This window comes from Ylistrum balloti, unplaced genomic scaffold, assembly GCF_031769215.1.
Source record: "Ylistrum balloti isolate Yb309-2 unplaced genomic scaffold, AGI_CSIRO_Ybal_v1 Utg369862, whole genome shotgun sequence".
Taxonomy (NCBI): Eukaryota; Metazoa; Mollusca; class Bivalvia; order Pectinida; family Pectinidae; genus Ylistrum; species Ylistrum balloti.
In genome coordinates this window covers 458,537-478,665 of record NW_026782009.1, presented here as the reverse complement: position 1 = coordinate 478,665, position 20,129 = coordinate 458,537, and the positions used below count along the sequence as shown (strand labels likewise).

General features: G+C 35.4%; 1 protein-coding gene across 1 annotated transcript; it reads right to left on the bottom strand.

Annotated features, from left to right (window-relative positions):
* Positions 1 to 1,583: 1,583 nt before the first annotated feature.
* On the bottom strand, positions 1,584 to 14,225 carry LOC132545898 (solute carrier family 23 member 2-like). The gene is made up of 11 exons (XM_060209579.1): positions 14,081 to 14,225; positions 10,201 to 10,358; positions 9,010 to 9,086; positions 7,267 to 7,334; positions 6,300 to 6,481; positions 5,665 to 5,785; positions 4,922 to 5,078; positions 4,266 to 4,519; positions 3,570 to 3,843; positions 2,513 to 2,608; positions 1,584 to 2,323 (listed from the first exon to the last, which is right to left on the bottom strand). The coding sequence occupies exons 1-11, from the start codon at positions 14,213 to 14,215 to the stop codon at positions 2,034 to 2,036; spliced, it is 1,812 nt and encodes a 603-aa protein (XP_060065562.1). The 5' UTR covers positions 14,216 to 14,225; the 3' UTR covers positions 1,584 to 2,033.
* Between the last annotated feature and the right edge of the window lie 5,904 nt (positions 14,226 to 20,129).

The window sequence follows — 20,129 nt, the reverse complement described above, 5'->3', positions numbered from 1 at the left end:
GGGCAATAACAGTAGAAGAAAGCTCAGTAATTTTCAAATTCAATGTGCTTACTTTTGTGACATTAAGATGTTAACATTTCATATTAGGCAAAAACAAGATGCATGTTATTTACAAATGAAATACAAATATATTGTATACCACTTTCTGCTCGAAATATAGAGAAAATCGTCTCGAAGAAGATGACATTGAGAAGCTGAGTAATTTGATTGATTCATGGAACATTTAGGGTTCGTAATTTTTATTCATTAGTAATATTTTTGTGACGAAAATTAGCTTCAATTCTCACAAAAAGGCTCTGATATACTGGTCAGTTCACATCATAGATAGCTCGACCCCCACCGGCTGGGAGGTAAGAGTGACATCATAGAAGAACAGGAGTAAAAGGAGGGGGTTTTACTGCTTCACGGTGCAGTGAACAAACACAAAAGCTAACTTTTTAGAAGCCACCACTGAGGCAAGTTATTTTCCCTCTATTAACATGTAATTATTCGAATTATTTTTTTAAATGTTACGATTCATCGCCTTGATATCATGTATCCCAAAATAAGTTACACGACTATGAACTGTACAACACTGGGGGGTGGCGTTCCACTTAAATGAATAACTCAGAAGGGGAAAGATTTTAACAATTTGCCCTACTTTCTCTTACACCTCCCGTTACAGAGGGCAGACAGATGTTTCAGACAAAATTTAATGAAAATCTGCTTGACCGTTTCAGACTAGTATTGATTTTAAGACATTGCTGTCGGATGACATGGTATTGCGGTAGCTGACCTGAACGTTTACCCTATGCTACTGGGATCAGTATTGGTCATAAGGTATTTTTGTATATCTCAAATTTTGCATTTTAATTAAAATAACTTCAAAACTCGATTTTGCTAAAGTAACACCAAGCACCATGCAAGCCATGCTTCATAGATCAATCTAATAACAATATTCTTATCTCCAACAGTTACTTCCCTTCCTTTCACTATACCGGATCGGTAAGCTTGACAGCCAGTGGGGAGAGATAATAGTATTCTGCGGATAGCCTCTCCATAAGAACCCCGAGTTGTGCTATGATCTGTGTTCAATTGACACTGGAAGAGGATACATGCAGATGGCAACCAAAGGAAACAAATGGAAGGATAAAAATGTTCAACCCAAGTTTGTTCACTTAAGCCGTATCTTAAATCCTTTCCCAGCTATCAGTGCATCACGTTTCTCAATATATGACACTGTCGTCATTATCAGGACCCCGAGTCTTTTAAGTCTCAATGTTGAAGAGTGCATGTCGACAGGATGAAAATCCAAGTCCTTCCACTTCCATGTCATAGTGACTGTCTGTGACATCATTGTTATAACTGGTACTACCGTGACAGTCACATGTCTATGTGTGTCTGTGTTGCGTTTTCTTCAAACAAAAATATCAGTTATACTATTGACAAAGTTGATAATGTACCTTTTGTTGATATATCCTGTGTCCCTACAAATGAATTAACCAAATAACAAACATTAAGTCACAAACTAAATATACAATTTAATCAGGAAACATTGTACACTATCTTATTAAGACAACGTTTTCAGTAAAATGATAACCAGGTTTACATTACATTTGATTGATGACAGAATATATAACGTATCATTTATACATTTAGTACACAGAAGTTATTGTATATATGTTTCATTGTGGGCGTGTAGCACCTAATTATATTGACCATTTTGTGTCTAACGTCAAACTAGCTTGATGAGTTTATAAATTTTGCTTAAACTAGCGCCATGGTATACTTTCTGCAATGTCATTGTTAAAACTACTTTGAATAAAGTCCTATAACCGATATGTTCACTCCATTTCTGATCATGCCACGACCGCTTGTAAGTTATAACGACATGACTATGTCCTTCTTCATGAATAAATGCAGGGCCAAATATTCAATTGGATAATAAGATATAATGGTTTTCTTACACTCATAAACAATAAGGTTCAATATTAGTGATAAACATATTCTCAGTAGCTGTCAAAAAGTTTATAAAAATCAAATAAAGCTTTGCATTAAAGTTTAGTATCTTCTGGTGTGTATTTGGAGGGAGGAAATTGGTCATCACTTGGATAAGATTTTCTGTCAGTCATTTCAACGCCCTTTGATCGCTTTTTGTAACATCTCAGACTATCACTCATCCCTTCAAATGTGGGACAAATAGGAATGAAGGAGAAACACTTAGCTTTCCTCATATACTTAGTAACATATGGCAAGTCATACTGCACATTGCTCTCTGTCACTTTGCCGTTTGAATCATACATGCTTTCCCGCCATTTCTTGATACCACGCTCCTCAGAGGAACCTACAAAAACGTAAAGAGTTACTATGATTTCTTCTCAGCTTGGCTACTAAAACGCGACAACTAATTATACATCGCAAAAATTAAAAATAACTACGACAATATTGTATTTCCCCGACATTTCAGACTGATTATTGTGTAATCCATAATTTAATTTCAGCAGCTCAATTTCCTTACAGTTAAGGAACTTACCTGGGACTAAATTATCAAGTAAACAACCCAGAAACCCTCCAACAAACATGGCGGTGCCGAGAAGTACATTAAGTACTTGGTCCAACTCAGAATTACCTACAAATTCATAATAAACATATATATATAGTATTCTTTATGATGAAATGGAAATATTTGAATATCAAAAGAAAGCTAAAAAGCAACTATGCGAAAATACGAGCGAACGAAATATTAACAGGAAGATTCGTGAACAAAAGTACAAGGAGAAAAAGATCAGGTGTTTCGAAAGGGAATGCATCTTCTGGTCTACGATATCCGCTATATAAACACAAGTCAATCCAAGTAAGCAAATAATGGGCCGCCGAAAGGCAATAACAGTGGACATAAAACCCTTTGAATAAATAAATAAATATTCATCAAGTTTCCAAAATAAACAAAAATGGAACCACTTACAAACATCACGTACATCATATCGCAAAAGAAATTGAAATATTTCCCAATGAGATCATTATGACGAATGTGAAACTTTCCCATAATCTTTATCAAAACGACCGTGAGCAAACTTATATAAAATTATCCAAAATGGAGTTAATAGGTGCTAGTGAAATAAGGAGGAACAGAAACGCTTATTTGAAGAATGTGATTTCTGAGGAAACGTAGATCTTTCTACTGTGATATTGGAACTTCAGAGAAAATGCTGATAATAGTATATAGCATTTAGTGAACATTGACCTTATTTGTCAGGCTCTAAATAAAAAATAGCCTCAGTTGATCAGTTTTCTTCCGTTCAAATCAACAAAAGTATGAATAATGATAACTCAACTTTATGCAAGTCAATGATATATATCTAGCCGCTGTCCACTGTTAACACACGTTTTAAATACAGTGCAGTGGTAATGTGTTTCTTTTGTTCTTTATCTATTGTTATATAACAATAAGTTTCTCCTGAATAACAAACAATATTTATTTATGTATATATTATAACAACTGTGAATGACTTCATAAGTCGTATCGCCGATGTCAGATTTTAAATTTGTGGTAGCCAAAATTTGAGGGCAGCAAACAGCTTAGTGCACACCTGTTTGTATTGCATTTGGGTTTTTAGCAATCCATTCTGGCACCATTAGGCCAAGAATGATGGATATGGCCAGTATAGTGAGGTTCCTTGTTGAAGACATGTCGGTGAACTGGAGCGTGGAGATTCCAACCATGGCAACCATCCCGAACACTACTGTCAATATACCACCTATGATTGGATCCGGAATTAACGTCAAGATGGCTCCTATTTTACCTATGACTCCACCAATCACCAATATGACACCGGCTACTTGGAACACTCGTCTGCTTGCAACCTGAAATCAATTAATGATGGGGGAAATGAAATACAAATTTTATCAGATGTACAGATCAACAATTCTACTCGAGTTATCCATTAACACGAAACAAAAATATTCTTTTTGTTGGAATGTTTAAAGTCAGCCTTTTTGTTGATCGTGATTCATGTTGACATATGTGCTACACCGTTACATTCTCTCATCTCTATTATAAGTTGAACTGATATTGGAGCTTCATGAATCACTGTTTGAACTGTCTCTAAAGTAAGAGGTTAAGACAATATGTTTTGTCTATTGTCCCATATGCTTGTTTCATATCACAACAAAGCGACATCGTACCGTAACTTAAAAGAAGTCGTTCAATGTGATTATAACAAAATCATCAGGATAAGAAATCTAATTCTTTGCACGAAATTTCCGTATCTGATGTCATAATTTACCTTTGTGATACCAATAGCACCAATGTTGGAACTGTAGGAGGTAGTAGCATGCCCGGCACCTACTAGACCTGACAACACACTACAAAAGCCTTCCATTGCCAGTCCCCTGTTGATGGCATGAGGAGGAGGCGGTGTGCCGTGTGAGATTTTGGCTGCAGCAAAGTAGTCCCCTATCGACTCAATAATGGAGGAGAGAGTTGCAGCCAGCATTCCGACATAACCAGCGGCCGACACAGTTGGAGTCCCAAATATAACTGTAACGAATGTTGAAATCATGTGTCATGTGATACTGGAAATAGCGTTTTTCACTCTAAAGTGATTTTGAAAAAAAGAATTGTATTAAAAAAGCACGAAATGTATATATTAGGAACACTATAGCCATTCTACAAGCCAGTTTATAAAATTTATGATTGGTGCAGTGATCATGCATATAATATCGTCACGTAAACATGTATTAAGAACTGTTATAATTACACTGTAAATTTTAGATGAATACCGTCAATGCACCATGTACAAAAATCTAAATTGAGAAAAAACAACGGGAATTGAAAGAAGGAAAAACCGACTGGCTCCTTGTAGAATAGAAGAAAAAGAATTAAAGTAGATGTTAATGAAAATGTACTTTTATAGCGTATTGCATCGAAATGTATTCTTACAAGGGTAAGGAATATAGAACCAAGGCATGCCGGACACAACGTCCAGTCTGGAGTCCGTCCGAGCATAATAGGACTTGGCATTCTTGTCGTTAGGTAGGGTATCCGTAATGGTCAGAATGTAGCACAAAAGCCATCCAACACACACGCTGATAATTACCTAGGCGATAACGATGAAACTTCAAGTTAAAAAGCTGCCAAAATGAGATGATCTGTTTTCGTAATGCTTATGAGATGTTCAACGAGACGAAAATATCTTCCAAGTAGAATTTTTATTTCTATCTTTTCTTGCGAAACGAATATGTGTAAATAAATTGTAAGTAGTGTATTTTAACAGAGAACAGCGTGTCAAAACTGTTATCGTACCATCATTGACCGATCAATCAGCCGGGGACAAAAGGATGATCGGTTTGCATCAACATTACTCTAATCACGACAATGTGAAAGACAAATTCAATCATCTTATGACATCTAAGCAGTGTAAACATATACAAAGTGGTTACTTTTTCTCTTTTACATCCAAACAAATTGATTGCAATAAAACAAAAAACAAAAATTAAAAAACATAAAAAAAAAGCTTTAAGGAATCGCACAGGTCATGCTGTGACTTTAGCATGTCAGCATTATTTAATATCATTACAATTTGTGTAATATAAAAATCACATAAATCATACAATTTGTGTATTATAAAAAAAACCACATAAATCATACAATTTTCCTTCCTTAAAAATATCACATATACATACGGGCAGCAACTGGAAGATGGGAAATCGTGTTATGTGGAATTTCCTTTTTATCGAAAACGACGGTAATGGTACTTGGACTCGAGCAAGGAAAAGTGTACAGATTGCGATGAGACAAAACGTTCTACAACGGAAAAACAAGAATGTGCTTTTAAGCTGATTTGTGATAATATATTGTTTCCACTTGCATAAGTACCCTTGGACGTTCCCTTAAACATTGGGAATCAAAACAATCTGTATACATCTAGGTCATTTGAAATTACATTAGAAAAAGTAAGCAAAATCAAATAAATAGATAAATCATACCCCGTTAATAAATAGTACTTTTGATGCATGGCAACTGTACAGCATCAAGATAAAAAAGAGTATCTCTTACACTTAACGTCATACATGTAAAGCCTTTACGAGATGTATGTCAACGTTTACTTCAATTCTTCTCTGCCATTACGAGTTGTCTCACTTTGATCTTTACTAGGACGAAACTTATTTTGATCACATTTATTCTATCATAAGAAACAATCGTTTGCACACGGCGGCATTCTCATCGTCGTTTCACGAAAACAACATCGTGCTTTGAAGTTAAGGTACAAAGTATGCATTCTTTGCATCGACAATTGATTTGAATGTAAAATACTTACAGACTGGCTATTCCCCAGTGAACAGTGTTAAAATCGTTTGCTACCCCTGTCAGTGACAAACCGATGAGTGAGATAGTGGGAGCGATAGTCAGAGGGCCTATGAACTTAAGCAAAAACCCCATCACTCCGGTACAGCCTAGTATGACCTGAGTCAGAGATGCAAGGATGAGATTGCCCTGGATCTGTAAAAAGGTAAAAACTTGCATCATAGCAAAGGTATAGTAAAAATATATATAAATTTTCCTTTTAATCACATAGTCAACAATCTGTGATCGATGAAAACTAAAGGAATATATATCTGTTTGATTTAAACTCAGAAACTTAGACTGTTAGATATAGAATAGTATTATTACGTTTCATTTATATCAGAATTATATATATACATATTCTATATTTAAGGAGACGGAGTATTTGTAAACATTAACATCAAAAACATCCAACAGATTTCTGTAATATTTTCAATGTATGTAAAACTACGAAAATATGTTTTACAGTACATCTGTGCAGGACGGCAAGTAATGTGCAAGACTGGTGCAATGTTCGAAAAAATGTAATATTTTGGAACAAAACAAGTGCTGATGTTAAAAGAGCTTGTTTTGTTGCACATATCAAATCTTTTAAAACTCTTGTGTATCAATTGGAAAATTACCGTTTTTACCTGCGATATCGCTACAACCGTTACACCATTACATCAATTTCAACTCCCCCCTATCACCACCACCTTGTCAACATAATAGCCCCTCACCTCTCCAGTGTTGACTTTAACATGGTGTAGATGTTATTATGCGTTGGAAAAGTTTAAGAAGGAACATCTAAGCATGACGAGTTATCATGAGGCTTAAACTTGTTGAGATATCATTATTTGTATATTTTTGCAAGATCTGTGGACATTAAAATATACAGAATGCAAAGAAAATTGTGATTCACAACAATAAGCAATATAATTCAATAAAACAAATATTCTCACCTCTCTCATACGGATTTGCCAAGCTTCGCCATTGTCATCAGCTACAAAAGTCTCGTTGACACTGGGGCCTACAAGGTCAGTTACGAACTGTTCATAAAGTTGGTTTTATTAAAGGGATTAAATGGTTAGATTTCGTTTATTTTCCACATGTATTTGATTTCGGGCAAGCATTGTAATACTTAAAATTAGACTCTTCACAAAAGTATAACACTTTCTGACAAAACCGATAAAAATTATGTTCAAACTAACGCTAGTCGACACGCGTTGCTGTGTCTACCACCAAACGCTGTTTTGATCGAAGATAGCCGAGTTCATCACGTGACCTTTCGGAACTTAGTTTAATCCTGTCGTTTTGTTATGATTTCTTATGATGTGCAATTATGTAATTAGCCAAAACGTAATTTGCCAGCCATGTTTCAATAATTACTTTGTAAAAGTACCTCTTGTTTCACGCTATACGCACAACAGAGCGATGTAAATTAATCAAAATTAATTTGAATCTACATTGGATGCGCAAAGACACTGTTTACACACTCCGAACGATAATAAGAATTAGTGTTCGGTCGCTTCTGTTTCATTTTAACTTTTTGATGTTGCTAATAAAACGGTTATGTAAACTTTAAAATATTATAATTAACAGAACGTATACTATTTTTAACAGATATTAAAATGGTATAATGCTTTTTATCAGTTATGAAATGAATATCTAACCATATAGTCCCTTTAATCAGGCGAACAAAGAATAACAACCTAACTACATTGGAAACTCAATTTATCAAGTACTTACCAATGAATAATCATACTGTAAAACAAATCTTTAGTGGTTTATTATATATGTTTTATTACAATAAAGATTCCTGTTATTTTTATTCTTAACTAAGCTATCAAAAGGCAGACCAACGATCGTGAGGTGACGAAATCACTAACGATATTGTATTGTCAGGTCTCAAAATAGTCTTTCTTGACTCAAACATTGGCCGAATATTGATAATCCAATGGTAATGTCATGATATCCTTTCGATGTAAGTTTTTGTGTTTATGTATATATCTCACAGATATATATCGCGATCACCTTTATATACATACCATCGACAAAGACCGTACTACAGCTCCAATTACTGAGATATAAGGTTTAGTGATCTACTTTATATTACATACCATCGAGAGGCTGTACAACAGCTCATTTAACTGAGAGATATGGTTTAGTAATCCACTTTATATACGTACCATCGAAACAGACCTTACTGCCTCTCCATTTACTGAGAGATATGGTTTAGTAATCCACTTTATATACATACCATCGAGAGAGACCTTACTACAGCTCCAATTACTGAGAAATAAGATTTAGTAATTTACTTTATATACATACCATCGACAGAGACCTTACTACAGCTCCGATTACTGAGAGATATGGTTTAGTAATCCACTTTATATACATACCATCGACAGAGACCGTACTACAGCTCCGATTACTGAGAGATATGGTTTAGTAATCCACTTTATATACATACCATCGACAGAGACCTTACTACAGCTCCGATTACTGAGATATGGTTTAGTAATCCACTTTATATACATACCATCGACAGAGACCGTACTACAGCTCCGATTACTGAGAGATATGGTTTAGTAATCCACTTTATATACATACCATCGACAGAGACCTTACTACAGCTCCGATTACTGAGAGATATGGTTTAGTAATCCACTTTATATACATACCATCGACAGAGACCTTACTACAGCTCCATTTACTGAGCGACATCATTGCTACTATAGGTGCGATGAAGGTGTGAGAACCACCTTGAACAACACCAAGTCTACAAAACAAAATGTACAGTTGTACAGTAATCGTGTTGGACACTTTATACACTTTACCGTCAAGTTCTTATCATCAATGACACAGTGCGATTTCCATGTCGATGTCAAACATCTCCTCTGCGATAATATCGAGAGAGAATGGAAAACCTAACATAGTTTTATAATAGAAAACACATATCAATGTCAATATTGTTGGTTACAATTTAATAGTTTATAATTTAATTCCTGAAATGATATTGTCTTTCAATGAAACAAAAAATTGACATCCCGATTTAGGAAATAGCTGAATTATAAAGCCATCATGAAGTGTTTATTGTGAAATATACTGAGAAATTGGTAGTCTGTGTTTTCCTCCGTATCATTTGTTTTGAAAAGATATATATCCTCTATCGATTCACCAATCATAATCATAACTTGAAGTCATTAAACATTTCGTGTCTGGCTTTGTTAACATCAATGTTCTTTCGTCTGAAACTTTGGCAAGTAAGATTTAAAATCTCAGTTGGAATGAATTCGAGAAACCCAGGAAAGTGAGAATATCGAAGGTACGAGGTTCATAATACTACAATGCAAAAAACAACATCAAATTCAAAATAGAAACGATATATTTCAGATGTTTGTCGAGGACACAAACTTGTAATGATCATGAAGAATACTACCAACTTCGCCAACACTATATCCTCAGATCTATCGACCATTGTAGGAAACCGAAATCTAGGTCATTCTTCGACCAGTGTCAAAGATATGCGACGAATGTTTCTACACTACTTACGCAGGTCGCATGTTTTATTATTAGCAGTCAGTCTATTGCCACAGAACAAACAAAATCATTTTGAAAGTCGGTTAAGATCTTTTAAGAGAGAATCACACGTAATATATTTGTGTATCAATATAACAGTGTTCCATACTACATTACAATTTGTTCTCTCTTCCCGTTAAATGCAAAACTACGTAGCGGTTAGCTTTTTAACACAATTTCAATTAAAACAAAATCGATATTTTCCAAGTAAAAATGAAAATCGGAGTTACAAGTACTAAATGTCGATAAATAAGTGTTTATCAACTCTTCACGACCATTTATAGTGTATAACACGTATTTCAACGGATTCTCACCTGACACCGAACGTTGATTGTAATATAGTGGCCAGACCGCACATAAACATTGTGATACTGAGAAGTTTAGCTCTCACGTCACTCTCGTTTTCAGCACAGATCATCCCGGCTATGATGAAAGGAATGGACAAGCTGCTTCCCAGGCACAGGATAGCTTGCTGTAAAAGAGTCATTCCATCGAAGTCAGTTTAAGCAGACTTCCCGTTTGTGTATCGTAGATAAATTGAAAATGATATATAGGTATATGATATATCTATATGCACAAAAACATATAAACCAGATATTGAGAAATTCTATTTTTATTAAACATTTATTGAGCAAATGACGGAGAGTTTGTATGTTTTCGTGAATTCGATTCTTGTCCTCATTCGTACAATACCACACATGTGACTGAAAACAGTGTGACACTTGATAAAAATCGCTATTCAGTACTGACGACAAGAAACCTGAAAGGTACAGCTTCCTGCGGTTATAATATTGACAATGAGTATTTATTAATAGTTCACTATCGCCATTCTCAATCAACCTCACTTCTTCAAATAAGTTCCGACCTACCTCGGCGCCATTTACTGAGGGACTATATCAACATATTTAATTGAATCAATCGAGATAAGTATCGGACCTACACAGTTTGTATTTCATTTTACATCCTCGTGAACAGTTTCTCTCGTAAACAACATCAAATAAGCACTGCCTAAAAGCGGACGCATAGTTATCAATAAGATGAATATTAAGCTGGGTTGAGGTCCTACAGTCATTCACAAATTGATCTAAAGACAATCTGGTGTTTTAGGTCCTACACTCATTCACAAAATGATCTGAAGACAATCTAGAGTTTTAGGTCCTACACTCATTCACAAAATGATCTGAAGACAATCTAGAGTTTTAGGTCCTACACTCATTCTCAAAATGATCTGAAGACAATCTAGAGTTTTAGTTCCTACACTCATTCACAAAATGATCTGAAGACAATCTAGAGCTTTAGGTCCTACACTCATTCTCAAAATGATCTGAATACAATCTAGAGTTTTAGGTCCTACACTCATTCTCAAAATGATCTGAAGACAATCTGGTATTTTAGGTCCTACACTCATTCACAAAATGATCTGAAGACAATCTAGAGTTTTAGGTCCTACACTCATTCACAAAATGATCTGAAGACAATCTAGAGTTTTAGGTCCTACACTCATTCACAAAATGATCTGAAGACAATCTAGAGTTTTAGGTCCTACACTCATTCACAAAATGATCTGAAGACAATCTAGAGTTTTAGGTCCTACACTCATTCACAAAATGATCTGAAGACAATCTAGAGTTTTAGTTCCTACACTCATTCTCAAAATGATCTGAAGACAATCTAGAGTTTTAGGTCCTACACTCATTCTCAAAATGATCTGAAGACAATCTAGAGTTTTAGTTCCTACACTCATTCTCAAAATGATCTAAAGACAATCTGGTGTTTTAGGTCCTACACTCATTCACAAAATGATCTGAAGACAATCTGTAGTTTTAGTTCCTACACTCATTCACAAAATGATCTGAAGACAATCTGTAGTTTTAGGTCCTACACTCATTCACAAAATGATCTGAAGACAATCTAGAGTTTTAGGTCCTACACTCATTCACAAAATGATCTGAAGACAATCTGTAGTTTTAGGTCCTACACTCATTCACAAAATGATCTGAAGACAATCTAGAGTTTTAGGTCCTACACTCATTCACAAAATGATCTGAAGACAATCTAGAGTTTTAGGTCCTACACTCATTCACAAAATGATCTGAAGACAATCTAGAGTTTTAGTTCCTACACTCATTCACAAAATGATCTGAAGACAATCTAGAGTTTTAGGTCCTACACTCATTCACAAAATGATCTGAAGACAATCTAGAGTTTTAGTTCCTACACTCATTCACAAAATGATCTGAAGACAATCTGGTATTTTAGGTCCTACACTCATTCACAAAATGATCTGAAGACAATCTAGAGTTTTAGGTCCTACACTCATTCACAAAATGATCTGAAGACAATCTAGAGTTTTAGGTCCTACACTCATTCACAAAATGATCTGAAGACAATCTAGAGTTTTAGGTCCTACACTCATTCACAAAATGATCTGAAGACAATCTAGAGTTTTAGGTCCTACACTCATTCACAAAATGATCTGAAGACAATCTAGAGTTTTAGGTCCTACACTCATTCACAAAATGATCTGAAGACAATCTGTAGTTTTAGGTCCTACACTCATTCACAAAATGATCTGAAGACAATCTAGAGTTTTAGGTCCTACACTCATTCACAAAATGATCTGAAGACAATCTAGAGTTTTAGGTCCTACACTCATTCACAAAATGATCTGAAGACAATCTAGAGTTTTAGGTCCTACACTCATTCACAAAATGAGCTGTAGACGATCTAGAGTTTTAGGTCCTACACTCATTCACAAAATGATCGAAAGACAATCTAGTGTTGAAGTCGATAATCGGTATTTGTTGATTTGACGCCTCATTTAGGTCCTGGATACACTCACATGGGCAAGCCTTGATGTGAAGACTTCTTTAATTGTTGTTTGCCCCTTTGGTGTGCTATTTAACATTTGTTGTTCCTGATGCCATCATCATTGATTGGTGCAAATCAGAAACATTCAAATATAATTTAATCTGATTAAAAATATTACGTGGTACACGTGTCTCGTCAGAAACAGTTTCGATATTCTTCAAGAAACCGGTAATCTCCGTCACTTTTCGTGTATGAGAAAAGTATATCTAGGTTACGTGAAGTATCGGAGAGATGATATTGCTCAAACTTCTAGCAACATTTTTTTTCAAATGATTTGCATATAAGTTTGTTAAATTTATTTGAATTATTTAAGAATTTTGGTATGAAAGCATGTATGGATTTTGGATGGGTCAAGATATTTTCAACCAGGAAACACGTAAGAATATTTCGGTCCATTTAGGGATAAAAGTTTCAGCGACCCACCTGTTCAGGGATAAATAATCATACATGCGGTTTGTTGGTTTCTGTTGAGTTCTTTTTCGCCACTTTAAATATCCAAATAAATTTTTCATAAAGCGTCGTCTTTGTTCGCTACAAAAACAGTATCTGCACTTTAATTAACGTCGCTATTAGAAAGTGCACTTCAGATATACTAGTATAGTGTATTTAGAATTTTAACTGCCTGCTTCGTGGCTTTTCAAAAGTTGTTTATACATCATTTTGTACGAAATTTCGTAAACATTCAAACACTGTAAAGTCAAACGAACATTGCAAGAATGTCAAAATAATGCAATTGTATAGAGCCCCGATTGGTTCATTCCAATTCGGGGCATTTCGGCACATTAAGGCATGTTTCGTTTGTGAAAAAAATAATGAAGATTCTCTAGTCTTAATCATTCTTTCTCAACATTTTTTGGCAAGAGGCGTTTCATCATTAATGTATATATATGATTTATTTGTTTGAAATCTTCAAGATTTGTTATTCTTGTATTTCCACAATAAAGATTGTCACCAGATCGGACATTCCTACGTCCATTTATTCAATGCTATCCGATAAGCAGATTGCTGGTTTTGTTTTATCTTTAAGCACTTCGAATACACATAAAGGGATCATTACAACGTGACATTGACATGGCGTATGTACTAGGCTGTTTTATATATAGTCCGTACAGGGGATAAACACATATCAATAATACAAAACAGATTATCTATTACAGTAGATATATGCATAAATTTTAACAGATATTTATGAACACAATTTGTAGTATAATTTACCCAGTGTATTAGGGATGTGATACATTGATTTCGCATTGACCATGACTGTAAACTGTAAAAACACAAGTATCTCCTGTTAGATCAATTGTTCCATATGGAAGTACATACCTGCAGTCCAAAGAGGAAGCATAAATGAATGGGAGGGACGTCTTCTACCCCGTAGAATGTCTTTCCGTGTCGTGGAGGATCTACTTCCGCTGGTACATCCACCTTCGCCGTATCATGTTGTTTTCTATCCTCCATGTTTTCCTATCAGGTGTTTTCTACAACAGCCAAACAATTGTTCTTTACTCACAATACTTACAAATTACATATAAGGGTCGTGAGGTCTTTACACAATGAATCGCATTAGTAGAGATCGGGTGTAACACTGGTTATATAATCGTTCGGACAGTCGCGTCAGGTGGTACTCTAGCAACACTTGCTGCCTGTAAACACATTCACGATAGCCGAACACATTTGGAGAAACAACAAAAACAAAACAAAACTGTTCAAGTTTCCATGTTACAAGTTATCACTTCTTTTAAAAGGAACATGAAATCAATACAACACCCCCCCCCCCCCAAAAAAAAAAAAAATAATAATAAAAACTTGTCTGTCTGCTGATTATTGCAAACTGAAGAACGTACTGTCATGACATTACTACCAAATGTATATTATCCTTGTACAAAACATCACGACTCCTAGGCAATAGTGCGTCCAAAAGTGACACCAACTGCTTCTCTGTCGATCAATATCAGTCCTTAGTTAGACGTACAGAAACAACATATAGTTTAATGTTAATTGTGTGGTTATCCTCCACTCAGATATACATGTATTACTTTTCATTATATGAATAAATTGAGCTGAATACACATGTCATCACCTCATGTAAAACATACCGCATTAGATCTGTATGTGATAAATACCGTTTTGATGACTTGAAATAACACAAGAAGGACAAATCGTCAGACAGTGGAGAATCAGACGTTCCTGTAAATCAAGTGCGTGTTACACACACTACGGTTTACAAATAACAATACCAATTGTTAAACATCCGGGAGCCGTATACTGTCTCACGGTCTGAATGAGATCTGCGCCTCCGGCAACCGTTCTCATGGACTGAAGACATTCTGTCCGCGACACAAAATATTGCAAACAAAATGAAAAAAAAAAAAAAAATGATGACACATTTAGATCCAAGTTAAATGTATCTGCTGCTCCCAATAGTCATTAATTCACAAGTTGTGGTGCGAACAACACCTGTGGAATAGTTTCGCTCCTGCTGTACAACAAAACACCAATCTTTATACCTGTTGTTAAAGAAGGATCGCTGTTCTCATCACGCCACACAGGTAATTGTTAAAGTCTTACACACATACACTTGTGTATACTCTCACTGTTACGCCAAACTGAATGTTGATATGGTCAAATCAGTCTAAATGATAACAGAAATCAGACATGATTTTCAGTAGTGCGATATTTCCGGATCGAAGGCAACACACTTACGTTATATAAATGTGATTGTCATTCAGTTTAACGTTGAACCGACTGTGACACTTACATCTGTAAACGTTAGGTAGGTTTAGATTTCCACGTGGTTCTGCTCAGATCGCTCGTCACATGTAGTTGTGTGATCACACGATGTATGCACGATGTGCGCACGATAGGATAATTGGACGAAATAAGATATCGCACATTAGTGCGCTCGATGTGCGATTATATCGTGGTTGCTATAAATTCAGTAATTACTTATAGATACGTGTGGGATAGGGTTTATTTATTTTCTAAATATTTAAGAATACAACAAAGTTTATTTCCTAATTAAGTCATTAATATATAGATTAGACACTTGTAGTTATATCAGATACACACTACGAGTCACACGTGACCGGCCTAAGAAAGGAAAATTTATTTTCATTACTTCTGTATTACTTTCATTTTTCATTCATTTGGTAAACAAAACATATTTGCTGTGGTAAATCCTTAGTGTCGTGTTTGTTACAAGGGCAGCTCAGCCGGTTCGGATCCGAACCCTTCACGTATATACCCGTAAACAGGTAAACATTTTGCACAAGGCACCGCTACTCGCCTCTTTCTGAGGAATGAAACTCTACACGATCAGCCTATTGTAGGTCCAGTGTTAAATTGTCGAATTAAAATGACTTTTATAATCACCGATCATTTTAATGTCCCTGTGATCGCTATTTAGTAACAACTTCACGAATGTTCCGTCTAATTTTCAATCCGTAAAATTAGCTAACCAATTTTACCAAAACATGATGTGATATGCACACGAAAGTTTTTCGTGCGTTTTGCATTACCGCAATTGTCATATTGATCTCAATGTTCAAATGTCAAATAAAAGTTCCCACGGGACAGTAGATAATGCAGTGATGTACCAGAGTATATCGTGCGACGGTGGATAAGACAGTGATGCCCACAGTATATCGTGTGACAGTGGATAAGATAGTGATGCCCACAGTATATCGTGTGACAGTGGATAAGATAGTAGTGTCTACAGTATATCGTGTTACAGAGGATAAGATAGTAGCGGTCTACAGTATATCGTGTGACAGAGGATAAGATAGTAGCGGTCCACAGTATATCGTGTGACAGTGGATAAGATAGTGGTGTCCACAGTATATCGTGTGACAGTGGATAAGATAGTAGTGTCTACAGTATATCGTGTGACAGTGGATAAGATAGTAGTGATGTCCACACTATATCATGTGACAGTGGATAAGATAGTGGTGTCCACAGTATATCGTGTGACAGTGGATAAGATAGTGGTGTCCACAGTATATCGTGTGACAGTGGATAAGATAGTGGTGTCCACAGTATATCGTGTGACAGTGGATAAGATAGTGGTGTCCACAGTATATCGTGTGACAGTGGATAAGATAGTGGTGTCCACAGTATATCGTGTGACAGTGGATAAGATAGTGGTGTCCACAGTATATCGTGTGACAGTGGATAAGATAGTAGTGTCTACAGTATATCGTGTGACAGTGGATAAGATAGTAGTGATGTCCACACTATATCATGTGACAGTGGATAAGATAGCAGTGGTCCACAGTATATCGTGTGACAGTGGATAAGATAGTAGTGATGTCCACACTATATCATGTGACAGTGGATAAGATAGCAGTGGTCCACAGTATATCGGGTGACAGAGGATAAGATAGTAGTGTCTACAGTATATCGTGTGACAGTGGATAAGATAGTAGTGATGTCCACACTATATCGTGTGACAGTGGATAAGATAGTAGTGTCTACAGTATATCGTGTGACAGTGGATAAGATAGTAGTGATGTCCACACTATATCGTGTGACAGTGGATAAGATAGCAGTGGTCCACAGTATATCGGGTGACAGAGGATAAGATAGTGATGTCCACAGTATATCGTGTGACAGTGCATAAGATAGCAGTGGTCCACAGTATATCGTGTGACAGTGGATAAGATAGTGATGTCCACAGTATATCGTGTGACAGTGGATGAGATAGTAGTGTCTACAGGATATCGTGTGACAGTGGATAAGATAGTAGTGGTCCACAGTATATCGTGTGACAGTGGATCAGATAGCAGTGGTCCACAGTATATCGTGTGACAGTGGATAAGATAGTAGTGTCTACAGTATATCGTGTGACAGTGGATAGGATAGTGATGTCAACAGTATATCGTGTGACAATGGATAAGATAGCAGTGGTCCACAGTATATCGTACAACGAAGGATAAGCTAGTAGTGAAGTCCACAGTTTATCGTGCGACGGAGGTTAAGTCTGTGATTCCCATTTTGTATACTACAGTAAATCAAGTCCTATAAACACATCTGTAAAAGGTTTTCACATTCGAAAACCTGTATTGTGAGTTCTGTAAGCTCCTTTCACTATGGAATTAATGTTTTGAAGACTCTGGTTGATTTATATATTTTACAACACAGTACATGTTTATCGTTTCTATGAAACCAAACATTGCACGTTTCTTATAATGCCGTTATCAGGATTTCATGATTGATATGAATTTTTTTTCAGGAAAACAGATATATCTGTCTACAAGGGTTGGCAGCTTCGTATAATACATTGGGAAATAAAACGATTTACAATAGTGTACATGAGTGTTACATATTGTTAAAAGAACATACACCGAATTTTGTATGAGCTTCTATTTCCTTCGATACTGATAAACGAACGCGCTGGATATCTCCATTCATTGAGAAGAAATAATACATTTGTGACAAGTGTAAACGAATTAAGTTTCTCATAAAGTTTTTGCAACCATTGGTGAAAAATAAATCTTAGATTTATCTTCGTATTTGTATCCAAAACGCTAGACATGTGTAACAATTGCTAAGGATATGATAAAAAACTAGACATGTGTAACAATTGCTAAGGATATAACAACCTCAGAAAGATAAACAATTAAATCAGATTATAGGCCTCATTGTGACAATTCATATCAAAAAGATAAAGAATTCTTCAATAGACACGAATTAAATAAATAACTAATGAGAATACGATCTCCTCCTTCCTATCAAATATCTTCAGGGCGGCAGATACAGGTTTGCCTATAAATGTCTATCGTACTATGTGTCCATCCGCCTTCCTACATCAATAGAATAGCGATACGATTCATGATATAAACATTTACCTGGCTTTTTTCGATCATTTCACGTTAAAACTATGAAATTTATTAAATTTTGGGGGTAGTGCAACTTCGCATCTGGTTTTTGACAAATGTGTCGACAAATTGAGATTTTTAGAAAAATTTATTTAATGTTATAGTCAGCCTTGATGTAGATTTAGAATCAGTGTGATTAACTGACAACTACTTAACTATTATTTAAGTGTTACACGTAGTAAGCCTTCACCCATGGGTCTATTCCCCCAACACATCGTGGCTTCACACATCTCGTCCTTCATTGTTTTATCAGCCAATTGTTTTTATGGCGTTCAGACCTCTTTCAACTCTGGCCTAGTAAGATTTCGTCCTATGCATTTAAGAAACTATCTAAACATCTTTGTTCAACATGACCCGTTACAACTACTAGGAATCTGAACTACAGACCATGAATAAAATGTACATTTCTACTTACCGGCACATACCATTCACAACAATTGAAAGCGAAATATTTATGTTCCAGTATTTGTTACGTGGTAGTAAACAGAAAAGCAGCTGTGTAAGTAAGTACTTCACTTTGAGAAAGTTCACGGACCGTATCTTTTTTAAACCACGTATTTCTTAATATATAAAGTGTTTGGTGGTTGGGTATAAGAAGTAGCATAGTTACGTCTAGACAATTTTCACTTTTCTTGTCCCGATTTAGGGTCACTCACATTTTGTACATTTCTTTTCTTTTGTCAATACCGAGAAAAATTCATTCGGCTATTGCATCCAGTCTACTAACAAACAGTATAAACCAGAAAGTGACAACTACATGTTAAAACCAGAAAATGGTAACTACATGTTAAAATCAGAAAGTGGTAACTACATGTTGAAACTAGAAAGTGATAACTACATGTAGAAATATGAGATATATGCAATTTTGATATTATTGCTGTCCTACACATTCCTTTGTTATAGTATGTATGTAAACTTCCGTGACTATCTCACCAAATGTAATTGTAACTATTATCATTTTGAGTCTTGTTTTCACATCGATTGATCGGCTCAACAATTTTATCACTTTCATTAAAATTTTAATCAACTTGTGCCGTGGTTCTTTATAATACAGTTCATGTTTTTGTATTTATCAAAACTGATAATTTTCAGCATTTTCCAATGCCTATAAATGGTTACACTTACAATTGTATATATCTTTATTCCATGTTCACTTGGCATTAACAGTCCTCAATTTATTTGTAGTTAAATTGTCTTTTTAATATTTCTGTATTTTTTCCAACTCTGTAGTTAAAGTGATGGACAGCATGCTATGTATCCGTAGGTATCGTGAGAATAGTCTACTGAGGACAAAAGTTGATCTAACTTTAATGTGTCAGCTTCCTAAGATAATCGTGTTTGATTTCAACGTTTATTATTTTACTAAGATGCTGTAGGTCCTCTTTAATTGGTATAAACAGAGAAATTTTATATTTGTATCCGTTCATGAAGACGTTCTTTATGTTTTGTTAATTTTGATAATTGTCATTTGTCTGTATTCTTTTTCGCGCTATCTT